The following is a 24,778-nucleotide window of genomic DNA, read 5'->3' as shown; positions in this document are numbered from 1 at the left end:
TCATTAACGTTTTTTACTTGAAAGATTTAAAAAAAAACATGGGTTCAAACTTGACGGAATTCAGATTCTGCAATACATCCACATTTTAAAGATGCTGTAGTACCTTTCAATAGTTTCCAGTAATTTTCAAATTTATTTCAAGAAGAGCTGGAAGATAATTTTTTTAATATTTTAGTCATTTAAAGGTTATGACTTTTTCTGTTGAAAAATACTGTATTAGGGAGGGGAAGAGACTACAGATTAGAAATTGCAATTTTCACTTAGCATCTTGCATTAAAGTAAACGTACTTACGTAGTAGACCACAGAGCAGTATTGCCATTGAAGTAGCATTTCTTGTGGATTAACTATTCACCTTCCTGCCTACAGGACCCTAGGTTAGGTAATAACAAAGCTTAAGAAAAAGATCAAAGGGTTTCCAATAGTGTTGCTATCTGTTTTGAGTATACTGGACTTTGAGCAGAATTCTGTAGCCATTAGTGCACAATTCTGCTGTGCCTGATATTATTGACTGAAGTTTGGGCCTTGATAGCTGCATTTATACATCTTTATTCCAAACCTTTGAACTTTTGTTTTAGAGCAAATGATCTTTCCTGTTTCTGTGTTGCATGTAGATATCAGTACTTGTGTGGCTTTGAATGGAGGTTGAAAATAGTTGAATCAAATTGCCATTGTGACTTTCAGCAGCACTCGGATCTTTGTCTTTTCTGCGCCTTGTTTTTTTGAAGGTGGTGGCCAGTAACAGGCTGGTTTATGATTTGGGCACTGCAACTGTTAACCAAGAAACTGATCTTGAAGGTCTATACAAAAATGCATACATTTTTTGTTAGAAAGTATGGTTCAAAAACACTGTAGGATATACTTGTATCTGGTGCTAAAGAATCTCAGCAACCCAAATGAAATGTGTGAACAAAGTTATTAAAATGAATCAAGATTGTCTTCAAATAATGACTTGTGCAGCACCTAAATACTCAAAAAAAAATTGTTAGTTATTAACCTTTTTAAGATTGACTAATTCCAGAAGGAATAACTGCACATATGTGAGAGCACCACCTCACCCACCCAGTTTCTGCTGTATGACTTTTCCAGGAAGAGGAGCCATCCTAACACTCAATGGTTAAAAATTTGTAATTTATGTGGGATTTCTGCCCATGTCAGTTTAATCATTATAATCTACTGGGACACAGCACAAAACACTTGTAAAGTGTATCATGCAGCTTTACTTCTGACCTTTTTGAATACGAAGGTCTGAATAATAATGAGAACCAATTTTGACCCCTTTGTTTCCAGGAAGCAAGGCCACATGTGGCTCGAAGGTGATATTTATAGGTCCTTGAGAAAACGGCAATGTACTGATAAAGAATGCACTGGATTATCACGGATCATTTCTGGCATTGACAGTCTCTCCCTTGGTGGGAACATGAAAGTGCACTCCATAGACAAGACGATAGAGGTAAGGATGTTCATATTATAACCACAATCTTGACAAATTCCTACTGTCTGCAATGTCATACGCTTGAAGCTGGCCCTCTGCAGTGCTTTTTTAAAAGAAAACCTGTAGCTTGGCAAACTGTGTATATAGAGTTTTTGCTAAGAACATGCAGCTCTTGTGTAATGGGTCACTTCAATTGCAACATCCCATTTGTTTTTATTTGTTTTTGAGATGTGGTAATGCTGGCAAGGCCAAATTTATTGTGTATCCCTAGTTTCTCAAAGTGTCATTGGGAAGCTTCCTTGATTGCAGCAGTTTTTTTTAAAGTGATTGGTTTGCCAGGCATTAAGGGTGGAATTTAATGCCCTTCTCTGTGACATGTTTGGCGGTTTGGGCATTTCATCAGGTGGGAGGGTGGTGGATGGGGCCTTGCTGCCCCACCACCAATTGAGGCCCTTAATTGGCCAATTAATCCACACTCCTGCCCTTGCTGCCAGCTCCCTGCCATCACTCATCTGTGGCCTGGGATCCAATGTTGATACTTGGCCTTGGCTGGTTGTCATACCAACAACAGCCTCCCCCTACTTGGTGGTGCTGTCAGCCTCTGGTTGGCCACCAGCTCTTGGTGGGCTGGACTTCTGCCCCTGGGTTCCTTGATCCTGGGGAAGATCCACCGCTGTCTAGTTAAGTGCCTGAGTGGCACTTAGTTCTGTGGGCCTCCCCTAAAAGAGGTGACGAGAGGCTCTCCACCCGGCAGGTAAGACCCCCTTTGCCTCATTAAATGTTGGCCTCAGACTCGATTATGATTTGTAAGAAGACTAGAATGTGCAGGAGTGATAGGTTTCCTTCCATTTGTTCCCTTTGAATCACAGAATCTTTACAGTGCAGAAGGAAGCCATTCGGCCCATTGAGTCTGCACTGGCTCACTGAAAGAGCATTCTACCTAAACCCACTCCCCTGCCTTATCCCTGTATCCTTGCACATTCTTTGTTTTCGGATAGCAATCCAATTCCCTTTTGAATACCTCAATCGAAACTGCCTCCACCAGCCTTTCAGGAAGTTCGTTCCAGACTCCAACCACCCTCTGGGTGAAAAAACTTTTCCTCACATCACTACTTCTCCTTTTGCCCATTATTTTGAATCTGTGCCCTCGAGTTCTTGATGTGCTCTTGAGTGGGAACTGTTTCTCACTATTTACCCTGTACATACCCCTCAGGATCTTGAATACCTTTATCAGGTCTCCTCTCAGCCGCCTTTTCTGAGGAAAACAGTCCCAACCTCTCCAATCTATCCTCATAGTTACAGTTGTTTATCCCTAGAATCAATCTTGTGAATCTCCTTTGTGCTCCCTCCAATGCCTCCACGTCCTTCCTCAAGTATGACACCCAGAACTGGACGCAGTACTCCAGATGAGGCCTAAATAGTGCCTTGTATAAGTTTAATATGACCTCCTTACTCTTGTACTTAATGCCTCTATTAATAAAACCTAGGATACCATATGTTTTATTAACTGCTCTCTCAGCGTGCCTGTCACCTTCAATGACTTACGTACATATACCCCAAGGTCCCTTTGTTCCTGCACCTCCTTTAGACTCTCTCCCTTTAATTTATGCTGTCTCTCCACATTCTTACTGCCAAAATGAATCACCTCACACCTCTCTGCATTGAACTTCATCTGGCATTTTTCTGCCTAATCTACCAATATGTCTAAGTCCTTTTGAAGTTCAAGACTATCCTCATCACGGTTGACAATGCTTCCAATCTTTGTATCATCCACAAATTTTGAAATCATGCCCTGCACACCACAGTCTAGTTCATTAATATATATCAGGAAGAGCAAGGGCCCCAACACTGACCCCTGTGTGGGAACTCCACAACAGACCTTCCTCCAATCTGGAGAACAACCATTTATCACTACTCTCTATTTCCTGTCACTCAGCCAATTTCTTATCCAAGTGCCTACTTTCCCTTTTATTCCATGAGCTGGAATTTTGCTCTCAAGTCTATTGTGTGGCACAATATCTAATGCCTTTTGAAAATCCATAAATGCCACATCAACAGCATTGCCCTTATCAACCTTCTCTGTTACCTCCTCAAAAAACTCCAGCAAGTTAGTTAAACATGATTTTCCCTTAATGTTGCATCTTATCTGGTCCTTGTACCTTATCAATTTTAAGTAAAGATAGCCTTTCTAATATCTCCTCCTTCTTCTCAATTGTAAATTCCTCGAGTGTACCAGTTACTTCCTCTTTCACCTCGGCCTGGGTAGCATCCTCATCCTTTGTAAAGACAGATGCAAAGTACTCGTTTAATACCTCCTCTATTCTCCTGCCTCCATATGCAAGTCGTCGCTTTTATCCCTAATTTGCCCTACTCTTTCTTTTACCACTTATTATTTGCATGCTTATAGAAGAAGGGGTTCCCTTTTATGTTAGCTGCTACTCTCTTTTCATGCTCCCTCCTTGCTTTTCTGATTAGTTTTTTCACTTCCCCTCAAGTCCTTCTATTCAACCTGATTCTCTGTTGTATTTTCTACCTGTCATCTGTCATATGCGTACTTCTTCCTTTTCATTTTCACCTTCTATTTCTATCTTCATCCAGGGTATTCTAGATTTATTTGTCCTATCTTTCCCCTTCAAGGGAATATACCTTGACATTGCTTGCAATACTATCTCTTTGAAGGTAGCCCATTGTTCAGCCACCGTCTTTTCCGCCAATGTTTGATTCCAACTCTCTTGACTCGGATGCATTCTTATCCCATCAAGGTTGACTTTCCCCCAGTTAATTACCCTTACTCTGGATTGCTCCTTGTCCTTCTCCATGGCCAACCTAAACCTTATGATACATAATTTGAATACTTTGATAAGGTGCCATATAATAGTCTAATGAATAAGCTCAGAGCATGTGGAGTTAGGGAATAAGTAGTAGAATGAATTGCCAGCTTGCTTCAAGACAGAAAGTAGAGGGTTTGGATAATGGATAACTATTCAGTGACAAAAGATGGAAAATGGGGTGGACAAGGACGGGTGCCAGAACCACTGTTGTGTGCAATTTATATTAATGATTTAGATTTTGGAATCCATTTAAATTTTTGGATGACCCAAATTTGGGGTGTGGGGTGGTTGGAGAGGACTTGTCAATACTGTGGAGGACTGCAACAGATTACAAAAAGGTATGAATAAAATTGCAGAACGTGCATGTAATTGGCAAATGATTTTTAACCCATTTGTGTGAAGTATTAAATTCTGGTAAGAAAAATAAGGGTTTACATATTCACAAGGGCATTTAGGGATGGGAAATAAATGCTGGCCTAGCCAGCGACACCCACATCCCATGAACAAATAAAAAAATTACTTGGAAAGTAAGATTCTAAACGGGGAAGAGGAGAAATGAAGCACAAGTCACTGAAAGTAGCAGTACAGGTTAATAAGGGCATTTAGAGAGGGAAAAAAAAACAGGCATTAGGATTTATTTCTAGGGAGAAGTTATGCTAAACTTGTACTGACCCATGGAGTAGTGTGTTCAATTCTGGTCACCATATTATTAAAGAGATATAGAGGCACTAGAAAGGGTGCAAAAAAGATACTTGTAAGGAAAGGATGAACATGCTCTGTCTCTTTTCTCTTGAATGGAGAAGACTAATTAGTGGTCTTCAAAATTATGAAAGATTTGATTGAATTGATACAAAGAATGTTCTCACCTGAGGGGAAGACCAAACCAAGAGGCCATCAATATAAGATAGTTACCAAAAAATCAAATACGAATTCAGCAAAACCTTCCTCACCCAAGGATTGGTGAGAATGTGGAATTATTACCATACAGGGAGTAGTTGAATTTAATAGTACAGCTGCATTTAAGGTGGAGCTAGATAACCATATGAGGGAGAAGGGAATAGTGGGGTCATGCTGATAGAGTTAAATAAGGAAGGATGGGAGGAGGCCTAGGTGGAGCATAAATGCCAGCATGGACTGGTTAGGCTGAATGGTTCTGTTTGTTCTATGTAATTCTACACAATTATTGATCTAGAATGGCACAGTACTTTAACATATCTACAAATATGGGAAAGGAGTAGAATTCGTAAATTTAGGTGGTCTTGTGGCTCAGTCAGTAGTTCCCTTGCCCCCGAGTCAGAAACTTCGGTCACACCCCAAACTGGTTGGCCATGGAAAAGCTCAGCCACTGGTACAGATAAGCCAGCATGTATTGGTGCCGGTTCCCAGCCTAGATAAATGGTGAGGGCCAGCAGCAGGAAGGGCATCTAGCTGTAAAACCACCCACCAAATCCAAAAATAATGGTTAATATGAAGGGTGATAATCAACATTGTGGCGATCCCCATTTAGCATGGGAAAAACCGAAAAAGGAAGGTAGAATTTGGAAGTTGGTGTTTTTAAAAAAACCTCGCTTATTATCAAAAACAATTGAAGAGTTTAACTCCTTTTGCTCTATATGTATTCCCTGTCCTCTAGGAAAATCATAGATTATTACATCAACATCAAACAGACCATCTTATCAAGTGTTTTCTCTACAAATCACCTAGTCTAGTTCCACTGTCCTGTCTACCTTCCATACCCTTTAATATTTCTCTCTCTTTCAAGCAACTGTCTGAATCCCCTTTCAAATAATTCTGTGCTATAAATTTTATATAGTGAATTTGTGGTGCAGAACTTTGCCCTTTTTTTTTCTAGTTCAACTTCCTCTATCAAATTGTTTTATGATCTTAAATTTGTGACCCCTCTTTACCACCTTGCCAAGGAGTGTATTTACCTAACCTTTCATAATCTTGAAGATCTCATCAGGTCACAGTTCAAATTTCTCTTCTACCGTGAAGAAACTCCTAGATTGGCAAATGTCATTTCATAACTAACCCTCATCGTTGGTAAGGTAGTAAAAACACTTGATGGGTCAAATGACCTGAATCTGTACTACACCTTTTCTGCTGCCTTTATATTCTTCCCATGTGTACAATGCTTGACAGCCCTGTAATCTGCAGCTCTGGATTCTACAAATTCAGTTAGCTTTCAAAATTTCTTTCACAGGATGTGAGTGTCGCTGGCTACACCAGGATTTGTTGCCCATCCGCAATTGCCCTTGAGAATGTGGTGATGTGTTGAATTGCTGCAGCCGATGTGGTGTAGATACACCCTCAGTGCTGTAGGAAGGGAATTCCAGGATTTTGACCCAGTGACAGTGAAGGAGCAGCAGTATAATTCCAAATCAGAATAGTGTGTGGTTTGAAGTTCACATTCAGCTGCTGCCCTTGTCCTTCTAGGTGGGAGAGGTTGCTGGTTTGGAAAGTGATGCCGAAGGAGCCTTGGTGAGTTGCTGCAGTGCGTCTTGTAGGTGGTACATACTGCTTTCACTGCACCGGTGATGGATGGGATGTGAATTAAGCAAGTTGCTTTGTCTTGGATGTTGCCAAGCTTGTTGAGTGTTGTTGAAGCTGCACTCATCCACGCAAGTGAGGAGTATTCCATCACACTCCTGATTTGTGCCTTGTGCAAGCTTTGGGGAGTCAGGAGGTGAGTTACTCACCTCAGAATTCCCAGCCTCTGACCTGCTCTTGTTGCCATAATATTTATATGACTGATCTAGTTCAGTTTCTTGTGTATCCTATGGCTCTGGGTACAAACCTAGGGATTCTGTTAGTTCTTTTCTATGCCCTTGTCTATTTACACTGTCTATTTTGGTTCTTGCAATATGTATTACACTGTAACCTCTCCAGCCCAGAATGCTTGGGGCCAAAATGTTTCTGGATATCGGAATTTTCTGGATTATAGAATAATGTTAGAATGCTTAACCAGTGTGTGAACCGGATATAAATATGTACCTGAGTAAAACAGTGACAAAACATTATAAAGCACTAATATATTTTAATAAAAGCAAACTACACTTGTATACCATGGGTCTGCTGTAAATAGACTGGGGGAAGAAAATGGTAGGTGATGGAGATATATCGTCCCTGTAATGCCAAAAATCACAGTGTAAGGTCACAGTTGAAACACAGGACTCAGAATTAGAACTACCAACAGGCCTAAGCTAGGGAAAGTAGGCTCATGATAAACATTTAATATAAAAACTGAGAACCGTTTCCTTTTGTAGAAAGATTGGCAGTGTGTTACCAGTTTGAAAGGCTGTGACTTTAAATTTCATTCCTACCTAATTAGCCGACTTTTCTTCCTCCATTATCCACCTTGTGCCTCTCTCTTATTTCACAATTTGTTGCAGAACCACGAGTAGCAAGTTTGACAGTTGTGGGTCCTGCTCAAAAAATTTCCGGGACAACTGGTATTTCCAGATTTTGGGTTTCTGGACTGGAGAGGTTACAATGTACTATAAGACCATAAGACATAGGAGCAGAAATTAGGCCATTCGGCCCATCGAGTCTGCTCCGCCATTCAATCACGGCGGATAAGTTTCTCAACCCCATTCTCCCACCTTCTCCCCGTAACCTTTGATCCCCTTACCAATCAACCTATCTATCTCGGACTTAAATACACTCAATGACCTGGCCCCTACAGCCTTCTGTGGCAATGAATTCCATAGATTCACCACTCTTTGCACATTCTCCTAACCTGTCCAAATCCTTCTGCAGCCTCCCCACCTCCTCAATACTACCTGTCCCTCCACCTATCTTTGTATCATCTGCAAACTTAGCCAGTATGCCCTCAGTTCCTTCATTTAGATCATTAATGTGCAAAGTGAAAAGTTGTGGTCCCAACACTGACTCTTGTTTCTCTGCATTAAATTGCACCTATCTGTTGACATTAGTCCTTCTACAGTCTTTCACAATCCTCGACACAATTTCCCAAATTTGGTGTCAGCAGCAAATTTCAATATTATTTCCTCCATTCATAAACCCAGATGATTGGTGGCTGATGGAAGACAGAGAGAAGTGGTAAAGGTAATGTTTTCAGATTGGTGGATTAAATGGTGTTGCACTGTACCTGGGATCTTAGCTTTACACCATATGAATAAATAAGTTAGATGAAGGAATTAAGAGTTGAATATCCAACTTTGTAGATTACACTAAATTTAAAAAATGGGAACAGGAAGTTACAGAGGGACATAGTTGAGTGGGCATAACTCTGGCAGATGGAGTTCAATATAATATAAAATATTTATACAGATTGAGTTCAATATTGGCTCTAAGAAAGGAAAATTGGAATGCTCTCTTAAATGAGAAAAAACTAGATGTTGTGGAAGAGCAAGGGATTTATGTGTTATGTACACAAATCACAACCGGGTACAAATCAAAAGGATAATGGGACGTTGACCTTTTACCGCAAAAGAAGTGGTCAGTCCCCTTCTGGAGGTACTACCTTTAGTTTCAGGCACCAAATCTCAGAAAAGATGTTTTGATGAGATACAGCACAGGATCAAGAGTTTATTAAAAGGGCAGGTTGAATAAACTTGGTTTGTATTAAATGAAGGTATTTAAAATGTTGAAAAGATTCAATAGGATGAATATGAGGGAACTAATTTCTCAGGTGTGGTGTTCCAGAAGAAGAGAGAAAATCTTTCAATTAGAGCTAGACGGTTAAGGAGTGAAATCAAGAACTACTTTTTCACAAAAAGGATGTTGGAAACCTGAAATGGCCCACTCCCCAAAAAGACTATTGATGCTGGTTCAGTTGAAATTTTCAAAATGAACCTAAAACAAAGATGGGTAATTGAGGTTGAAGTACAGATTAGCTGTAGTGTAATAGAATGACAGGCAATCGTCTGGAATTGAATGGTGTACTCATGTTCCTATGTAATAAATAAGAACTGCTTCAACTTAGACCCCTGTTGTACACCACTCAGCACATTTCTCAGTCCAGGAACCTTACCTTTTGCTTTCAGTCCTCTAACCATCTGTATGCATGTGTTTACATTCCTCTTAATTATGTATGCTGTTGTCTTTGCTATCGGTTGCACCTGTATTGTAATGATGTACATACCTATACATATCTTTATTTCCACCAGAATTTCCCCGCATAAGGGCAATAAAATGACAGTGTATGTGCAACTATTGAGTGTTATATTTGTGAGCAGTTTGAAGGCAACATAACTTGCACAAAGCAGATTTGAGTGATTTTTACTAGTCTCTTTATTTCACTTGTGGAAAAAAGCTGAGTTTTGCAAAGTGGAATGCAGCATTCCATTGTACACAGTATATTTGTTGAAAATTCAAAAAGTAAACTTTTTGCCATATAGTTGCCCTGGAAATGCATATGCAAGATTTGTTTTTTGTTGAATAGAAGACTGCTGTGCAATGTGACTGTCATCGGTAGCTAATTCGTTATACAGATTCAGCAATGGAATGTAAACACGTTAGTCTTTAGAAAGTGGATACAGTAATGGCGTATGTATTGGTTATTAGTACCCAGTGATATGGATTTAGTTATTAGGAACAGGGTGTAGTAATGAAATGGGCTTGCATGTGTAACTGGTGATTAGGACATGACTTTTGTGGGATTATTTAATTTACAAGCTGCTTGCATATGTTTGAGTTCTATAACCAGCTTTGGCAAATTAATTTTTGTCCTGCTGACTCTCCGTAATGATTAAAAGCAGCAATAGCGAGGAGGTTGCCATGGTTTCAGCTTGTTCTTGCTGATTGTGAGAGTGTGAACAGCTGCTTTATTAAAATAAACACAACTGGTGGCTAATAGCAAAGTAATTTTGAACAAATGGATGTCTCTGACTTCTTTTGGGTGGAATCGTCCCAGGTTTGCACTCAAGTGTGGTAGCGGGCAGGTAAAACAACGTTTTCACGCCGTATCTTCCCAAACCCACCACATTCTTTATGCACTCCCAGGAAACAGACCGTTTCCATGTTGGACGGGTGCTCATTCACCCGCCAGCCATCACCCCGCCACTGCATCACGCCCGGTGCCATATTTAAAGTCCAGCCGCATGCACACATCTCAGTGCTTCCAGACCACCAGTGCTGCATGGAAAACATGACCCTGAAACTGAAGAAGAGTGCAGCCCCCCAGATTCAGTAACACGTCCCTCAAGTACCTTTTGGATGCCATGGAGGCCTGCTGGGATGTCCTCTACCCCCCACAGTGGCTGCAGGATGGGGAACAACAGCACTGGTTTGGGAGGCAGCGGTCAGCGCCAACGCCCTTCAAAAGGGGACAGCCACCCAGTGCCACAAGAGGAAGAATGATCTCCTCCGTTCCGCCAGGGTAAGTCACTCTTTTCATCACTCTCAACTCTCACACTCATAAACCCATCACACATGTATCGCTGTTACTTCACTGCCGTTGGATCAAAATCCTGGAACTTCTGTCCTAACAGCACTATGGGTGTATCTACACCACATGGACTGTAGCGGTTCAAGAAGGCAGCTCACCACCATCTTTTCTAGGATGTTTAGGGATGGGCAATAAATGCTGGCTCAGCCAGCGAAACCCAAATCCCATGAATGAATTAAAAAAACATCTACACGGCCCTCACTCACTGCTGGTTCAAGGGACATCACCATTCACACTCTCACACTCACTGTCCATTGTCCCCATCATGTCCATGGGACCACTCACCACCCACACAGGTCAGGCATACTTATCATCTGGCCTGGCAGGCATCCTGCTTATACTTTCTCCATCTCTAATCATGCAGGACAAGCTTGCACACAACAAGAGGGAGAGGTCGCAGACCGGTGGTGGAATGCCCGAAGTCAAGGTCCTCACAGACTTTGAAAACTGAGCTATCCAGCTGTTCGGTGAGGATCTGGACCGGTCCTGTGCTGATGGTGAGATTAGTGGTGCTCTACCAAGCGAGGGTCCAACAGTGCAACATCCATCAGACAACCATGCCATGAGCGATGTGTCCTGTTTCACAGGCCACTGCCATGCAGTAACTATCTCTCCTTGCTTTCGCAGGCACATCTACCAAACGGCCGTCAGAGTCCACAACCCATGGCTTCAAATCAAGCCCTGAAGAAACCTCTGAAGAGGAATCTGGAGGCACCCTCCCTGAAGTCCCGTCAAAGTGCTCACCCACACAGAGGGGACACACGTCTCGGTAGGACCTAGCTTTAGAGTAGCCCCCAGATCACAATCTGGTGAGCACATTGCACCGTCTGATCCACAGCAGTTGGAGGCAGGGACTTCCCAGGTTTCTAGCACTCGGAGGATTGCTGGAGGCCAGAACTTTGCTGAGTCAGATGATGGTCCTCTGGACTTGGTCATGTCACAATTGCTGGAGCTGCAAAGGCAGGCTCAAGAACATCAGGAAGGGATGTCCGCTGTACTCCTCACATTGCAAGGCGCAAGGGAGGAATCCATCCGCCTTCACTCTTAGGTGATAGCGTTGGCATGCCAATGCACTGACGTCAACACTGGTAGGATGGCGGCCGCAATGAAGACCTTGGTCCAGGATTACGCTCCTGCACTGCTGCACGGGCTCAACCTCATCGCTGATTCCATAGATGACCTCCAACAGTGTGTACGCGAGAAGGATGCCGGGCAGCTCGATCTCACTCCAGCTACCCCTGCTCCATAAGGAGTCAACCTGGGGCCCTCGGGCACCCATTGGGTGGAGGATCAGTCAGTGCACACTATGGGCCCATCCATCCTGGTGATTCTTGAGTGTCCGGCCCATCCAACTCCCCTCTTCCTGTGACCACAGCAGCTCAGGATCCACAGGCCAAGGAGGGTGCCACTGCCACACAGTAGGACCCCGAAAGCAGGCCAGGTCCCTCCAAGTCTCGGTCCTCCAGAGGATGCCCACCAAGTTCATCACCGACTGGATGTCGCAGTCAGCAGGTTGCCACCACCCCCGCTGTGGATGTCCAGGGAGCACCAAGATGTAGCGGCAGGGTTAGGAAAGTTGAGGAGAATTAACTCTTTTAGAGTCAACCAAATAAACTAAATTAACAAAATGAGGGATAAAGTAAACACAACCCCTGAGTTAGGTTAGCTATAAAACCAAAGACAAAGTTTAAAGGAAACTTGCAAACATCAATCCAAAATGTGATTAAGAGGGTCGATAAAGCACCCCAGTCCCTGTGGTGCCGACTGGGCACGGAAGGCCTCGACAGTGCCGGCAGACACCGCGTGCTCCCTCTCCAGGGATACCCAGCCGCGAACATAGCCACGGAAGAGGGGCAGACAGTTGGCTCGGACAACCCCCTCGATCGCTCGCTGCCTGGATCGGTTAATGGCTAACTTGGCCAGGCCCAGGAACAGGATCACGAGGAGGTCCTCCTCCCTCCCAGCCCCCTCCGCACTGGGTGTCCGTTGATCAGGAGCAATGGACTGAAGTGCAAACAAAACAGTAATAAAAGGTTTTTTAAATAACTGAAAATGAGTGCAGCCTACAACGCCCAATATAAACGTCCATGGACTCCACAAGACCGCAAAAGTTGAGGAGAATTGGTTGCACAGCCTGGGTGTTAATCGCTTGTACATACTGTTCACTATTGTCAATAAACTCCCAAGAATATCTCCTTGTCTATGGCTCCTTACTCTGATGAGCAGTGTTCTTGTCACTCAGATGTGAAACTTTTCCGCACAAGTTAAAGGCAGGTGCCTCAGTCCAGGGCCTCTTTTTCCTTTGCTCTGTGTAGCCTTCAGAGCAGAGTGATGGTCCGGCCTTGGACACATTACTGATGCCTACACCTCGACAGTGCTTGTCATTGTTGCCAGAATGTAATGGGCAGCCGCCACAGATTTCTCTCATTCTCTTGGTGTGCTCTCTGCACCTTTCAAAGCAGGGGCGGGCCCCCATCTCTTCAGCATCTGTGACCACTGGTGCTGTGCTCCTGAAGGACTTAGGTGCCAGGATCAGATACTTCTAAAGTTTTAAGGCTGCATCTCTATGGTATGACTCTGATCACAGACGCAAGTGACCTGCCCTCTCCCAGACAGGAGTCAGACATTCTTGGCGGCTATGTGAAGATTTATGGAATGTCCTCACTACATGTCGTCCTCATCCTCCTGCAACCGAGCGACTATTAGGGGTTCCACTGCGTCTTCCACAAAAGCATTCTCGCAAAGGTATTTGTGCTGCCGCAAGCCAGACTGGAGTCAAACGTTTACAGATGCGATGTGAGGATCTATGGGGTCACCTCACTGCATGTCATCATCATCCTCCACACACAGCAGCTATGAGGGCCTCCCGAGGATGCCTGCCTTGTCTAGCCAGTGCGAGGGCGGTCATCTGCAGGAATGAAAGGCAACGTCTATAGACCCTGGGTGTCGCTAGATGCCGGCCTGCAGTGGCTCTTGGGCGGTGTGTGCGGTATGCCCCAGCCGGCCCTTCTTCCCTGAGGTTGCTGCTACTGCCTCTGTGCAGCCAGGAGCCTCATTATCCCCCCGCCCCCATCTCCATCGTCTTTGCGCTCTGTAGGCCATCAGACATGCAGCTAGTTCACCAGGCTCCATGATCCTGATGTCGTACTCCTGCAGGATGAAAGAGAGAGACATGTGGTTAGCATGGATGTACTAAGAACCTGCCCTGATTAAGTGTGATGGCCAGGGATTAGTACACTGAATGGCTGGCCTGTTAGCTTGAACCATGGGGGAGACTGGTCCAAACTGGGATGCTGACATTGCACGGGGCTGTGAGCGCCTCCAGCAGTGACTGCTGCATGGCCAGCTTTAGCGAGGAGATTGTACAACTTGTGCAGTCGTCCAACTGATGCTCATGAATTTGCAGTCTGTGCCAGCGGTTTGGGGGGGGTGGGGTGTTGGGGGGTAGCTCTGGAGCACTTGGTGGCACATTGCCTCTGTATTGTTTGAGTGGGCAGATAATCTAGGAGCCCGACCCCAATCATAGCAATGTGGCTGCGCCAACTGCCTCAGTTGCAGAGGAATGGTCACTTTATACAGGTTTCCCCAATGCATGGCTACTTCCCTCACCCACCCTATTCCCCACCCAGAGTGCTTGTGCGCTATATTCAATGGCAAGGCCCCCACCCCCCCGCCAGCAGTCTCCTCAACGACAGGGCTGCCCTTAACCCCGATCCATCCATCCACCGCACCCCCCACCCTCCCTCCCAGACGCCCCGAAGCCTGAAGTCGAACAGGCAACCCTGCCGAGCTCTGCACAATGTAGTTGTACCCACCTCCGAGTCCCCCTTAGTGCAGACCGTCAAGTACACGCCTTTCATGTGCTGTTGTGAAACACGTGGACAGAGGATCTAGCGGGAGGGGGACGATTCCGGCAGGATGGTCTGATAATGATATGCTGATGTATTGCAATGAGGTTCCTGACGTCCGACAGTGAGAAACATGGCCCGCTGTCAGCGGGCTGAGCGGACGATCGCGAACTGATTTCCTGCCCTCATAAAACTGATCACACCATGTTGTCCGCTCATGCCACCACTCATGCCCAATGCCAGTGGGCACAGAAAATTCCACCCCTTAGCTTTTTGCTGTTCCTCATTTCATGCATGAAACCAGTGAAGTTAGTTAAATATATATTGAAATAATTTTGTGATTGTGCTTGCTGTTCCCACTTTTTGCTGCTCCCACTTGATCATATGCTCTGAAACTGCTAATATATTTGCACTGTTGAGTATATTAAAAAAAAATCTCCCAGTCTAAGTGCCATTTGCTCTTTCCCTGTAGTGGTGACATTTGACCCAGAAGCAGCAAGTTAAGGAAAATTTGTAATTTCTTTAAAAGGTCTGTAGAATCTGTATGATTTTTAAGAGTTTGCATCAATTGCAAAGGGATCAATTGTAATTTTAGTACTGCTGAGAAAAGAGACATGTCGAATCTTTTTGTCTTGCACTCATCAGGATACTTCGCAAGAATACCAACATAAGGGGTAAACAATTTTTCCTGCATGAGAAGAGAGTGCTGTTTGGTTGACAAGTGAACTCTGCTGGAGGCATTGCTGTGGTGACACCAATGCACCAATTGATGGTGACCGACAGTTAACTGCCAATCATTGTTTAAAATTTAAACCAGGCTGCTTGACGCTGATTGGTCAAGGCATTATCCTAAGGAATGAGTCAGTGATTGGCTGTCACTTATTTTGTTTAGCTGAAACAGGTGTAATGTTCTTTCTGTCTGCAAAGAACAGGGCCCTGTGTATAAATATATGAGCTTCCAGTATATGCAAATGCACCACACTGCAAGCCGGATTGACTCTCTTAAATTAGTTGTCAGCATAATTCTCAGCACACCTGAGGATTGTTTAGCAAATGTTGTCCAATCGCGGAATCACACCTGATGTTGGACTCTGTTTTGAGTTTTGCAAGAACGGACTGGTTGAGTACAGTCTGTACCTCGCCCATTGCGAACAGCGGCCAGGGCATGCTGGGGTTTGATATGATCCGCCAGCCTTTAGGGTGCACGGCCTACATACCTAGAATCACACTGGCACTGAAATTCATATACCACATTTATCATTTATGTGATTGGCAGAACATCTTTTTGGCTTGATGGCAGCATCCTTGCAAGCGGCGAGTACCACTCATGTGGCTACTGTTGTTTTCCTCTTATGTTGGTATCCTTGCAAAGTGTTCTGATGAGTATTGCTGTAAAAAGCGACATGCAGAAGCTTTTCGTTTTGCAATCAAGTTCTGTACTACCAAATGACTAATTGTAATTTTCTTGGATAATAATAAATATTAATCCATGTGACTTGATGACCCTTGACCTGGAAGCAGCACCAACAGGAAGGAAGTTAAGATACAAAAGCCCTGTGACCAGACACACAGGGAAGCTGCAGCTAGGCGAGCTTGGCAACTTGTTGGAAATGCGAGGCTCAGGAAGCAAATTTTATATACTGACCAGTTTTCAACATGCAGATAACAAAAGAACAGAGGAGGAAGCCTGTTGGGCCTGTGCCAGCTCTCTGCAAGAGCAATTCAGCTTGTCACACTCCCCTGCTCTTTCCTGAATTTTCCTGAATAACCATGATTTTTTTTTTTCCCTATCTAATCTCCTTTTGAAAACCTTGATTCAAGCTGCCTCCAGTACCCTTTTCAGGCAGTGTATTCCAGATCATAACCACTCACTTTGTTTAAAAGAAGTTTTTCCTCATGCCACCTTTGCTTCTTTTGCCAACTATGTTAAATTTGTGTCCTCTGGTTTTTGACCCTTCCACCATTGGGAACAGTTATCCACTCTGTCTAGACCCCTCATGATTTTGATCATAACAGATTTCTTCTCAAACTTCTGTCAAGAGAATAACCTCAGCTTCACATTATCCACGTAACTCATCCCTCATCCTTGGAACTAATTTAGTGAATGTCTTCTGCATGCTCTCTCACACCTTCATGTACTTAAAGAGCAGTGCCTGAAATTGAACTCAATGTTCCAGTTGTGACTAAATCAGTATTTTTTTAAAAAGAGCTTCATCATAACTTATTGTATTGCATGCCTGCATTTATAAAGTGCAGGATCCTTTATGCTTTAATTGCCTTGTCAACCTTGCATCCACAATAGCATTGTACCCTTTGGTTTGTATTGCCTCTCCTCTTTCTTCCTACCTTTACTCTTGTGGCAAATTAAATTGGCCCATTGCCTTTTCATTATCTGCCTGGAGGGTTCCCCGAGAGAAGAGGACCTCTCTTTTCCTGTGCAACTCCATAGAACCATAGAAAAGTTACGGTGCAGAAAGGGGCCATTCAGCCCATCGTGTCTGTGCTGGCCGAAAAAAGAAACTAGCCTCCTTTTAATCCCACTTTCCAGCACCTGGTCTGTAGCCTTGCAGGTTACAGCACTTCAGGTGCAGATCCAGGTACCTTCTTAAATAAGTTGAGCATTTCAGCCTCAAACACCAACTTCAGCAGTGAATTCCAGACGCCCACTGCCATCTGGGTGGAAAATGTTTTTCCTCATGTCCCCTCTAATCCTTCTACCAATCAACTTAAACCTACGCCCCCCCTGGTAATTGACCTCTCAGCTAGGAGAAACAAGTCTTTCCTGTCGACCCTATCTAGGCCCCTCATCATTTTGTGCACCTCAATTAGGTTCACCCCTTAGCCTCCTCAGTTCTAAGGAAAACAACCCTAACCTATCCAACCTCTCCTCACTGCTGCAATTTTCAAGCCCTGGCAACATTCTTGTAAATCTCCTCTGCACCCTCTCCTGAGCAATTATGTCCTTCCTGTAATATGGTGACCAGAACTGTGTACACAATTACAGCTGCGGCCTAACCAATGTTTTATACAGTTCCATCATTAAATCCCTGCTTTTGTATTCAATACCTCGCTCAGTAAAGGAGAGCATTCCATATGCTTTCTTGACCACCTTGTCCACCTGTCCTGCCACCTTCAAGGGTCTGTGGACATGCACTCCAAGGTCTCTCACTTCCTCAACCCCTCTCAATAACTTCCTGTTTATTGAGTACTCCCTTTGTTTGCCCTCACAAAATGAATTAACTCTCACTGTTCTGGATTGAATTCCATTTGCTACTTCTCCGCCCACTCAACCAAACCACTTATATTATTCTGGAGTTGACAGCTATCCTCTTCACTATCAACTACATGGCCAATTTTTGTGTCACCTGCAAATTTCCCAATCATGCCTCCCACATTTAAGTTTAAATCATTAATATATACAACAAACAGCAAGGGCCCCAACACTGAGCCCTGTGAAACACCATTGGAAACTGTTTTCCATTCGCAAAAACATCCATCGACCATTACCCTTTGTTTCCTGTCACTGAGTCAATTTTGAATCCAACCTACCACCTTCCCTTGTATCCCATGAGATCTCACTTTTCTGACCAGTCTGCCATGTGGGACCTTGTCAAATGACTTGCTGAAATCCATGTAGACAACATCCACCGCATTACCCTTATCAATCCTCCTTGTTACTTCCTCAAAAAATTCTATTGTTAGTAAGACACGATCTTCCCCTAACAAAACTACGCTGACTATCCCTGGTCAATCCGTGCCTTTCTAAGTGGCAGTTTATCCCGTGCCTCAGAATTGTTTCCAATAATTTGCCCACTACCAAAGTCATATTGACCGGCCTATAATTTTCTGGCCTATCCCTCATACCCTTTTAAATAATGGTACAACGTTCGCAGACCTCCGATCCTCCGGGACCTCGCCTGTATCTTGTGAGGATTGGAAAATGATCCTCAGAGCATCCGCTATTTCCTCCCTGGCTTCCTTCAACAGCCTGGTGGGTTACAATCCATCTGATCCTGGTGATTTATCCACCTTCAAGGATGCCAGTTTCTCCAGTACTTCCTCTCTCACTATACTTACTGTATCTAATATTTCACACTCCTCTTTAACTAGAATGTCTGCATCATCCCTCTCCTTAGACAGAGACAAGGTACTCATTGAGAACACTGACCACATCTTCTGTATCAACGCACAAGTTACCATGTACATCTCTGATAGGCCCTATCTTTTCCTTAGTTATTCTCTTGCTCTTAATGTACTGGTAAAACATTTTAGGATTTCTTTTGATTATACCTGCCAATATTTTTTCATTTCCTCTCTTTGCTTTCCTAATTTCCATTTTTATTTCAGCCCTGTGCTTTCTATACTCAAGGCTTTCTACAGTATTTTGTGATTCTCATAAGCTTTCTTTTTCTGCTTTATCTTGGCCTGTACACTTCTGGATAACCAGGGGGCTCTAGATTTGGCATTACCACCCTTTTTCTTTGTGGAGACATGTCTACACTGTGCCCATAGAATCTCGCCTTTGAATGCCTCCCACTGATTTGACACAGCTTTTCCTTCTATTAGCTGTATCCAGTCCACTCTCGCCAGCTCACCTTTGAGCTTCTTAAAATTGGTCTTCCCCCGATTTAGAACTTTTATTCCTGTTCTATCTTTGTCCTTTTCCGTAAAGATGCTAAATCTAACTATATTATGGTCACTATCTGAAAAATGGTCCCCCACTGCGACTTCGTCCACTTGTCTAGGTTTATTTCCTAAGACTAAATCTAGAATTGCCCCCCCTCTCATTGGGCTTGTTACATGCTGGCTAAAAAAGTTCATTCACAGGATGTGGGCTTCGCTGGCTGGGCCAATGTTTATTGCCCATCCTTAGTTGCCCTAGCTGACTCCTCTTTCACAATGTCAGTCCCTCTGCAGCCAGAATGTGCCTTGCCTTTAAGCCAGCTAGTTTTAGGTGGTGCTAACTTTACACAAACTTAGATCTCCTACTGAGATATATAGCCTCTGAACTGCGCATTCAGCATGAGACTGCATGCCAGAATTGCCTTAACTAGCAGGCAGTGCAAAATTTATTGCTGCTTGCATTACTTTGGGTGCAGGTTAATTCCGCATGCAATTTCTGTGCCTGATTTAGGGGGCAATCCAATTTTGCCCCCAGTGTATTGTAGATGTTGCTGAGGGACAGCATATAGATGAGAAATAAGAGGGAGTGAAGGATAGGTCCTTGCAGGACTTGAGAGGTATTGGTGTGGGTCAGATGAAAAGCTATTGCAGTGATTCTCTGACTACATCTAGATAAATAGGGATTGAACCAAGAGAGGGCAGCCCACCCAACTGAATGACAGAGGAGAGGCATTGAAGGAAGATGGCATTGTCAGCTATATAAAAAGCTGCAGACAAGTTAAGGGTGAGAAAGGATAGTTTACCACAGTCACAAAATATGTAATTTGTGAATTTGATGATTGTTTCAGTGCTTTAGCACAGGTGGAAACCTGATTGGAGGGATTCAAATGTGGAGTTGAGGGAAAGATGGCAGAGATTGGGAGGAAACAACACGTTCTATCACCTTGGAAAGGAAAGGGAAGCTGGAGATGGGGCAGTGGTTAGTAAGGACAGATATTTAAATTTGGGATTTTGTGGAGGTGGGAGATTTTGGCTTTTTTCAAGGATATATGTAGTACCTGATGAGAGGGAACTAAGATGGGAACCAGGAAAGGAAGTTGGGTTGTCAAACAGTTAAGTGGGAATAGGGTCAAGGGAACAGGAGTTCAGACTTGTGGCCAGAATAAGCCTGGAAAGGGCATATGGGGAGCTAGAAGAGAAGGTAGAGAAAGATGCAGGTTCAGTGCTGGGCTGTGTTGGGTACCCTTGCGGGAAGTTCTGCTGTGAGTTAGGGGAAGGGAGGGAAGCAGCAGTGGCAGCTGAACAGATCGTCTCAATCTTAGTAATGAAGTCCATTGGCTCCTTGCACTTGCAGGTGAGGTTAGAGGGAACAAGGGGTAGACATTTGTCGTGAAGAGGAGATGCTGAGTATTATCTTTGCATTCCAAGAAAATCCTGGATTAAAGAGCAGTGTTGGCAGAGATCCAGCCAGACTTGGCAATGAATGACTAAACCAGTTGCCTGTCATAGATGTTTAAGACCTATCCTTTGAACTTAGGGGAGCAGTGATGAGGGCTGTAGAAGGATGAGGGAGAGTAATGGGGCGGAAAGCATCAAAGGTGGAGGTGAGGGTGTGATTGAGCAGATTGGTAGCTGCAGAAATATAATAGTGCATGGAAGATCAAAGGTTTGACAGCTTGGATTTTGGAAGTGTTCTAAATGAATTAGAGCTTTTCCAGGGATTGACAAGGATGTAGGGTGTGAAAGGGGTTGAGAGTGGAGAGGGATGCAAGGAAGTGATCAGAGGTGGCCTTACCTCTGATTGACACAATAGGAGTGGCGAGGCCATGTAAGATGGTGGGATCGTGGAGATGGCTGTGAATATGGGTAGGGAAGTTTATATGGAGCAAGAGATTTAGGGAGGATAGGAAGGCACTGAACTTATAGAGAGAGCATGATGAGTTGAGATGAACCTTGAAATAGTGAAGAATGAGGAGTCATTCGATAAGAAGCTGAGGAACGAAAGTCATGAGCATATATTGGTGAGAAACTTTGTGTGGTACTTGGCTAGGCAGTTAAGAACAAGGATTTTAAATCTTCGGTTTCATGATTGCTTTTTCTTCATTAGTGACTTGTGGACTTCTCTGGTTGTCCTGACAAGGTGGATATCAGTTGCCTTCTTGGTGAGGCAGTTCCAAGGCTAACTAAAAATTTTAAAAATGGAAAAATTTGAATATGAGAGTAAACTAGCAAGAAATATGAAAACAAATGACTTCTAGAAGTATAAGAAGGAAGAATAGCTAAAGTAAACATTGGTCCCTTGGAAGATGAAACTGGGGAATTAATAATGGAAATGAGGAAATGGCAGTCTCTTTGAACAAGTATTTTGTATCTGTCTTCATAGTGGAATACACCAAAAGCATTCCAAGAATAGCAGAAAAGCAAAAGGCAAAAGAGAGGGCGGTACTTATAACACTCATTATCACTAGGGAAAAAGTACCAGGAAAACTAAAGAGACTAAGGACTGCAAATCCCCTGGACCTGATGGCTGCATCCTCGGGTCTTAAAAGAAGCAGCTGCAGAGTTAGTAGGCACATTGGTTGTAATCTTCCAAAATTTTCTCGATTCTGGAAAGGTCCTCTCGGATTAGAAAACCGTAAATATAACATCTCTATTCAAGAAAGAAGGGAGACAGAAAGCAGAAAACTATAGGCTTCTAGCCTAACATCTGTCATTGGGAAATAGTGGAATCCATTATTAAGGAAATAGTAGCAGGACATTTAGAAAATCATTTAAAAATCGAGCAGAATCGACATGGTTTTGTGAAAGGAAAATCGTGTTTGACAAATTTATTAGTTATTTGAGATTGTGACAAACAAGATGGATAAAGAACCAGTTGATGTGGTGTATTCGAATTTTCAAAAGGCATTCAGTAAGGTGCCACATAAAATGTTATTGCGCAACATAAGAACTCAAGGGTTTGGGGGTAATATAATTAGCATGGATAGAGGTAAAAACAAAAAGCTAAAAGCTACTGCGGATGCTGGAAATCCAAAACAAAAACAGAATTACCTGGAAAAACTCAGCAGGTCTGGCAGCATCGGTGGAGAAGAAATCAGTTAACGTTTCGAGTCTTCATGACCCTTCGGCAGAACTGAGTATAGTTAGGAGAAAGGTGAAATATAAGCTGGTCTAAGGTGGGGGGGCAGGGGGAGAGAGAAGTTGAGGGTGGGATGATTGTGGAGATAAGCAAGCAGTGATAGGAGCAAATAATCAAAAGATGTCACAGACAAAAGGATCAAAGAGGTGTTGAAGGTGGTGATATTGTCTAAGAAAAGTGCTAATTAAGAATGGAAGACAGGATACTCAAGGTACAGCTCTAGTGGGGGTGGGGTGGAAAGGCTAACAAAGTTTTAGATTTAAAAATAATGGAAATAGGTGGGAAAAGAAGAATCTATATAAATTATTGAAAAAAAAGGGAGGGGGGAGAAACGGGGTGGGGATGGGGGGAGGGGGAGTTTAAGATCTAAAGTTGTTGAATTCAATATTCAGCCCGGAAGGCTGTAAAGTGCCTAGTCGGAAGATGAGGTGCTGTTCCTCTAGTTTGCGTTGGGCTTCACTGGAACAATGCAGCAAGCCAAGGACAGACATGTGGGCAAGAGAACAGGGTGGAGTGTTAAAATGGCAAGCGACAGGGAGGTTTGGGTCTTTCTTGCGGACAGACCGCAGATGTTCTGCAAAGCGGTCGCCCAGTTTGCGTTTGGTCTCTCCAATGTAGAGGAGACCGCATTGGGAGCAACGAATGCAGTAGACTAAGTTAGGGGAAATGCAAGTGAAACGCTGCTTCACTTGAAAGGAGTGTTTGGGCCCTTGGACGGTGAGGAGAGAGGAAGTGAAGGGGCAGGTGTTGCATCTTCTGCGTGGGCATGGGAGGTGCCATAGGTGGGGGTTGAGGAGTAGGGGGTGATGGAGGGGTGGACCAGGGTGTCCCGGAGGGAACGATCCCTACGGAATGCCGTCAGGGGGGGGTGAAGGGAATATGTGTTTGGTGGTGGCATCATGCTGGAGTTGGCGGAAATGGCAGAGGATGATCCTTTGAATGCAGAGGCTGGTGGAGTGATAAGTGAGGACAAGGGGGACCCTATCATGTTTCTGGGAAGGAGGAGAAGGCATGAGGGCGGATGCGCGGGATATGGGCCGGACACGGTTGAGGGCCCTGTCAACGACCGTGGGGTGGAAAACCTCGGTTAAGGAAGAAGGAGGACATGTCAGAGGAGCTGTTTTTGAAGGTAGCGTCATCAGAACAGATGCGACGGAGGCGAAGGAACTGAGAGAATGGGATGGAGTCCTTACAGGAAGCGGGGTGTGAGGAGCTGTAGTCGAGGTAGCTGTGGGAGTCGGTAGGCTTGTAATGGATATTGGTGGACAGTCTATCATCAGAAATTGAGACAGAGAGGTCAAGGAAGGGAAGAAAAGTGTCAGAGATGGACCATGTGAAAATGATGGAGGGGTGGAGATTGGAAGCAAAATTAATAAATTTTTCCAGGTCCCGACGAGAGCATGAAGCCGCACCGAAGTAATCATCGATGTACCGGAGAAAGAGTTGTGGGAGGGGGCCGGAGTAGGACTGGAACAAGGAATGTTCCACATACCCCATAAAGAGACAGGCATAGCTGGGGCCCATGCGGGTACCCATAGCCACACCTTTTATTTGGAGGAAGTGAGAGGAGTTAAAGGAGAAATTGTTCAGTGTGAGAACAAGTTCAGCCAGACGGAGGAGAGTAGTGGTGGATGGGGATTGTTCGGGCCTCTGTTCAAGGAAGAAGCTAAGGGCCCTCAGACCATCCTGGTGGTGGATGGAGGTGTAGAGAGATTGGACATCCATGGTGAAGAGGAAGCGGTTGGGGCCAGGGAACTGGAAATTGTTGATGTGACGTAAGGTGTCAGAGGAATCACGGATGTAGGTGGGAAGGGACTGGACAAGGGGAGAGAGAAGGGAGTCAAGATAGCGAGAAATGAGTTCCGTGGGGCAGGAACAGGCTGACACGATCGGTCTGCCAGGACAGTTCTGTTTGTGGATTTTGGGTAGGAGGTAGAAGCGGGCCGTCCGAGGTTGGGCGACTATCAAGTTGGAAGCTGTGGGAGGAAGATCTCCAGAGGAGATGAGGTCAGTGACAGTCCTGGAAACAATGGCTTGATGTTCTGTGGTGGGGTCATGGTCCAGGGAGAGGTAGGAGGAAGCGTCTGCGAGTTGACGCTCAGCCTCCGCGAGGTAGAGGTCAATGCGCCAGACAACAACAGTACCACCCTTGTCAGCGGGTTTGATGACAATGTTGGGGTTGGACCTGAGAGAACGGAGTGCAGTGAGTTCAGAGAGAGACAGATTAGAATGGGTGAGAGGAGCAGAGAAATTGAGACGGCTAATGTCACGCCGACAGTTCTCAATGAAAAGATCAAGAGAAGGTAAGAATCCAGAGGGAGAGGTCCAGGTGGAGGGAGAATATTGGAGGTGGGTAAAAGGATCTGTTGAACGGGGAGAGGACTCCTGCCCAAAGAAGTGAGCACGGAGACGAAGACGGCGGAAGAAGAGTTCAGTATCATGCCGAGCCCGAAATTCATTGAGATGAGGGCGTAAGGGTATGAAACTAAGTC

The 24,778-nt window shown here is 44.3% G+C and overlaps 1 protein-coding gene across 6 annotated transcripts in view; it reads left to right on the top strand.

Moving 5' to 3' along the window:
* The window catches only part of cdc14ab (cell division cycle 14Ab), a 171,821-nt gene that overhangs the window by 100,556 nt on the left and 46,487 nt on the right, over nt 1-24,778 (top strand). For all 6 annotated transcript variants that reach the window (XM_078561671.1, XM_078561673.1, XM_078561670.1 and 3 more), the window contains exon 11: nt 1,289-1,451. In XM_078561671.1, the coding sequence (XP_078417797.1) occupies nt 1,289-1,451 (163 nt within the window). The remainder of the gene's footprint in view (nt 1-1,288; nt 1,452-24,778) is intronic.

The sequence above is a fragment of the Cetorhinus maximus genome, chromosome 17, assembly GCF_964194155.1.
Source record: "Cetorhinus maximus chromosome 17, sCetMax3.hap1.1, whole genome shotgun sequence".
NCBI classification, from domain to species: Eukaryota; Metazoa; Chordata; class Chondrichthyes; order Lamniformes; family Cetorhinidae; genus Cetorhinus; species Cetorhinus maximus.
This window is presented reverse-complemented; position numbering and strand designations above follow the sequence as displayed.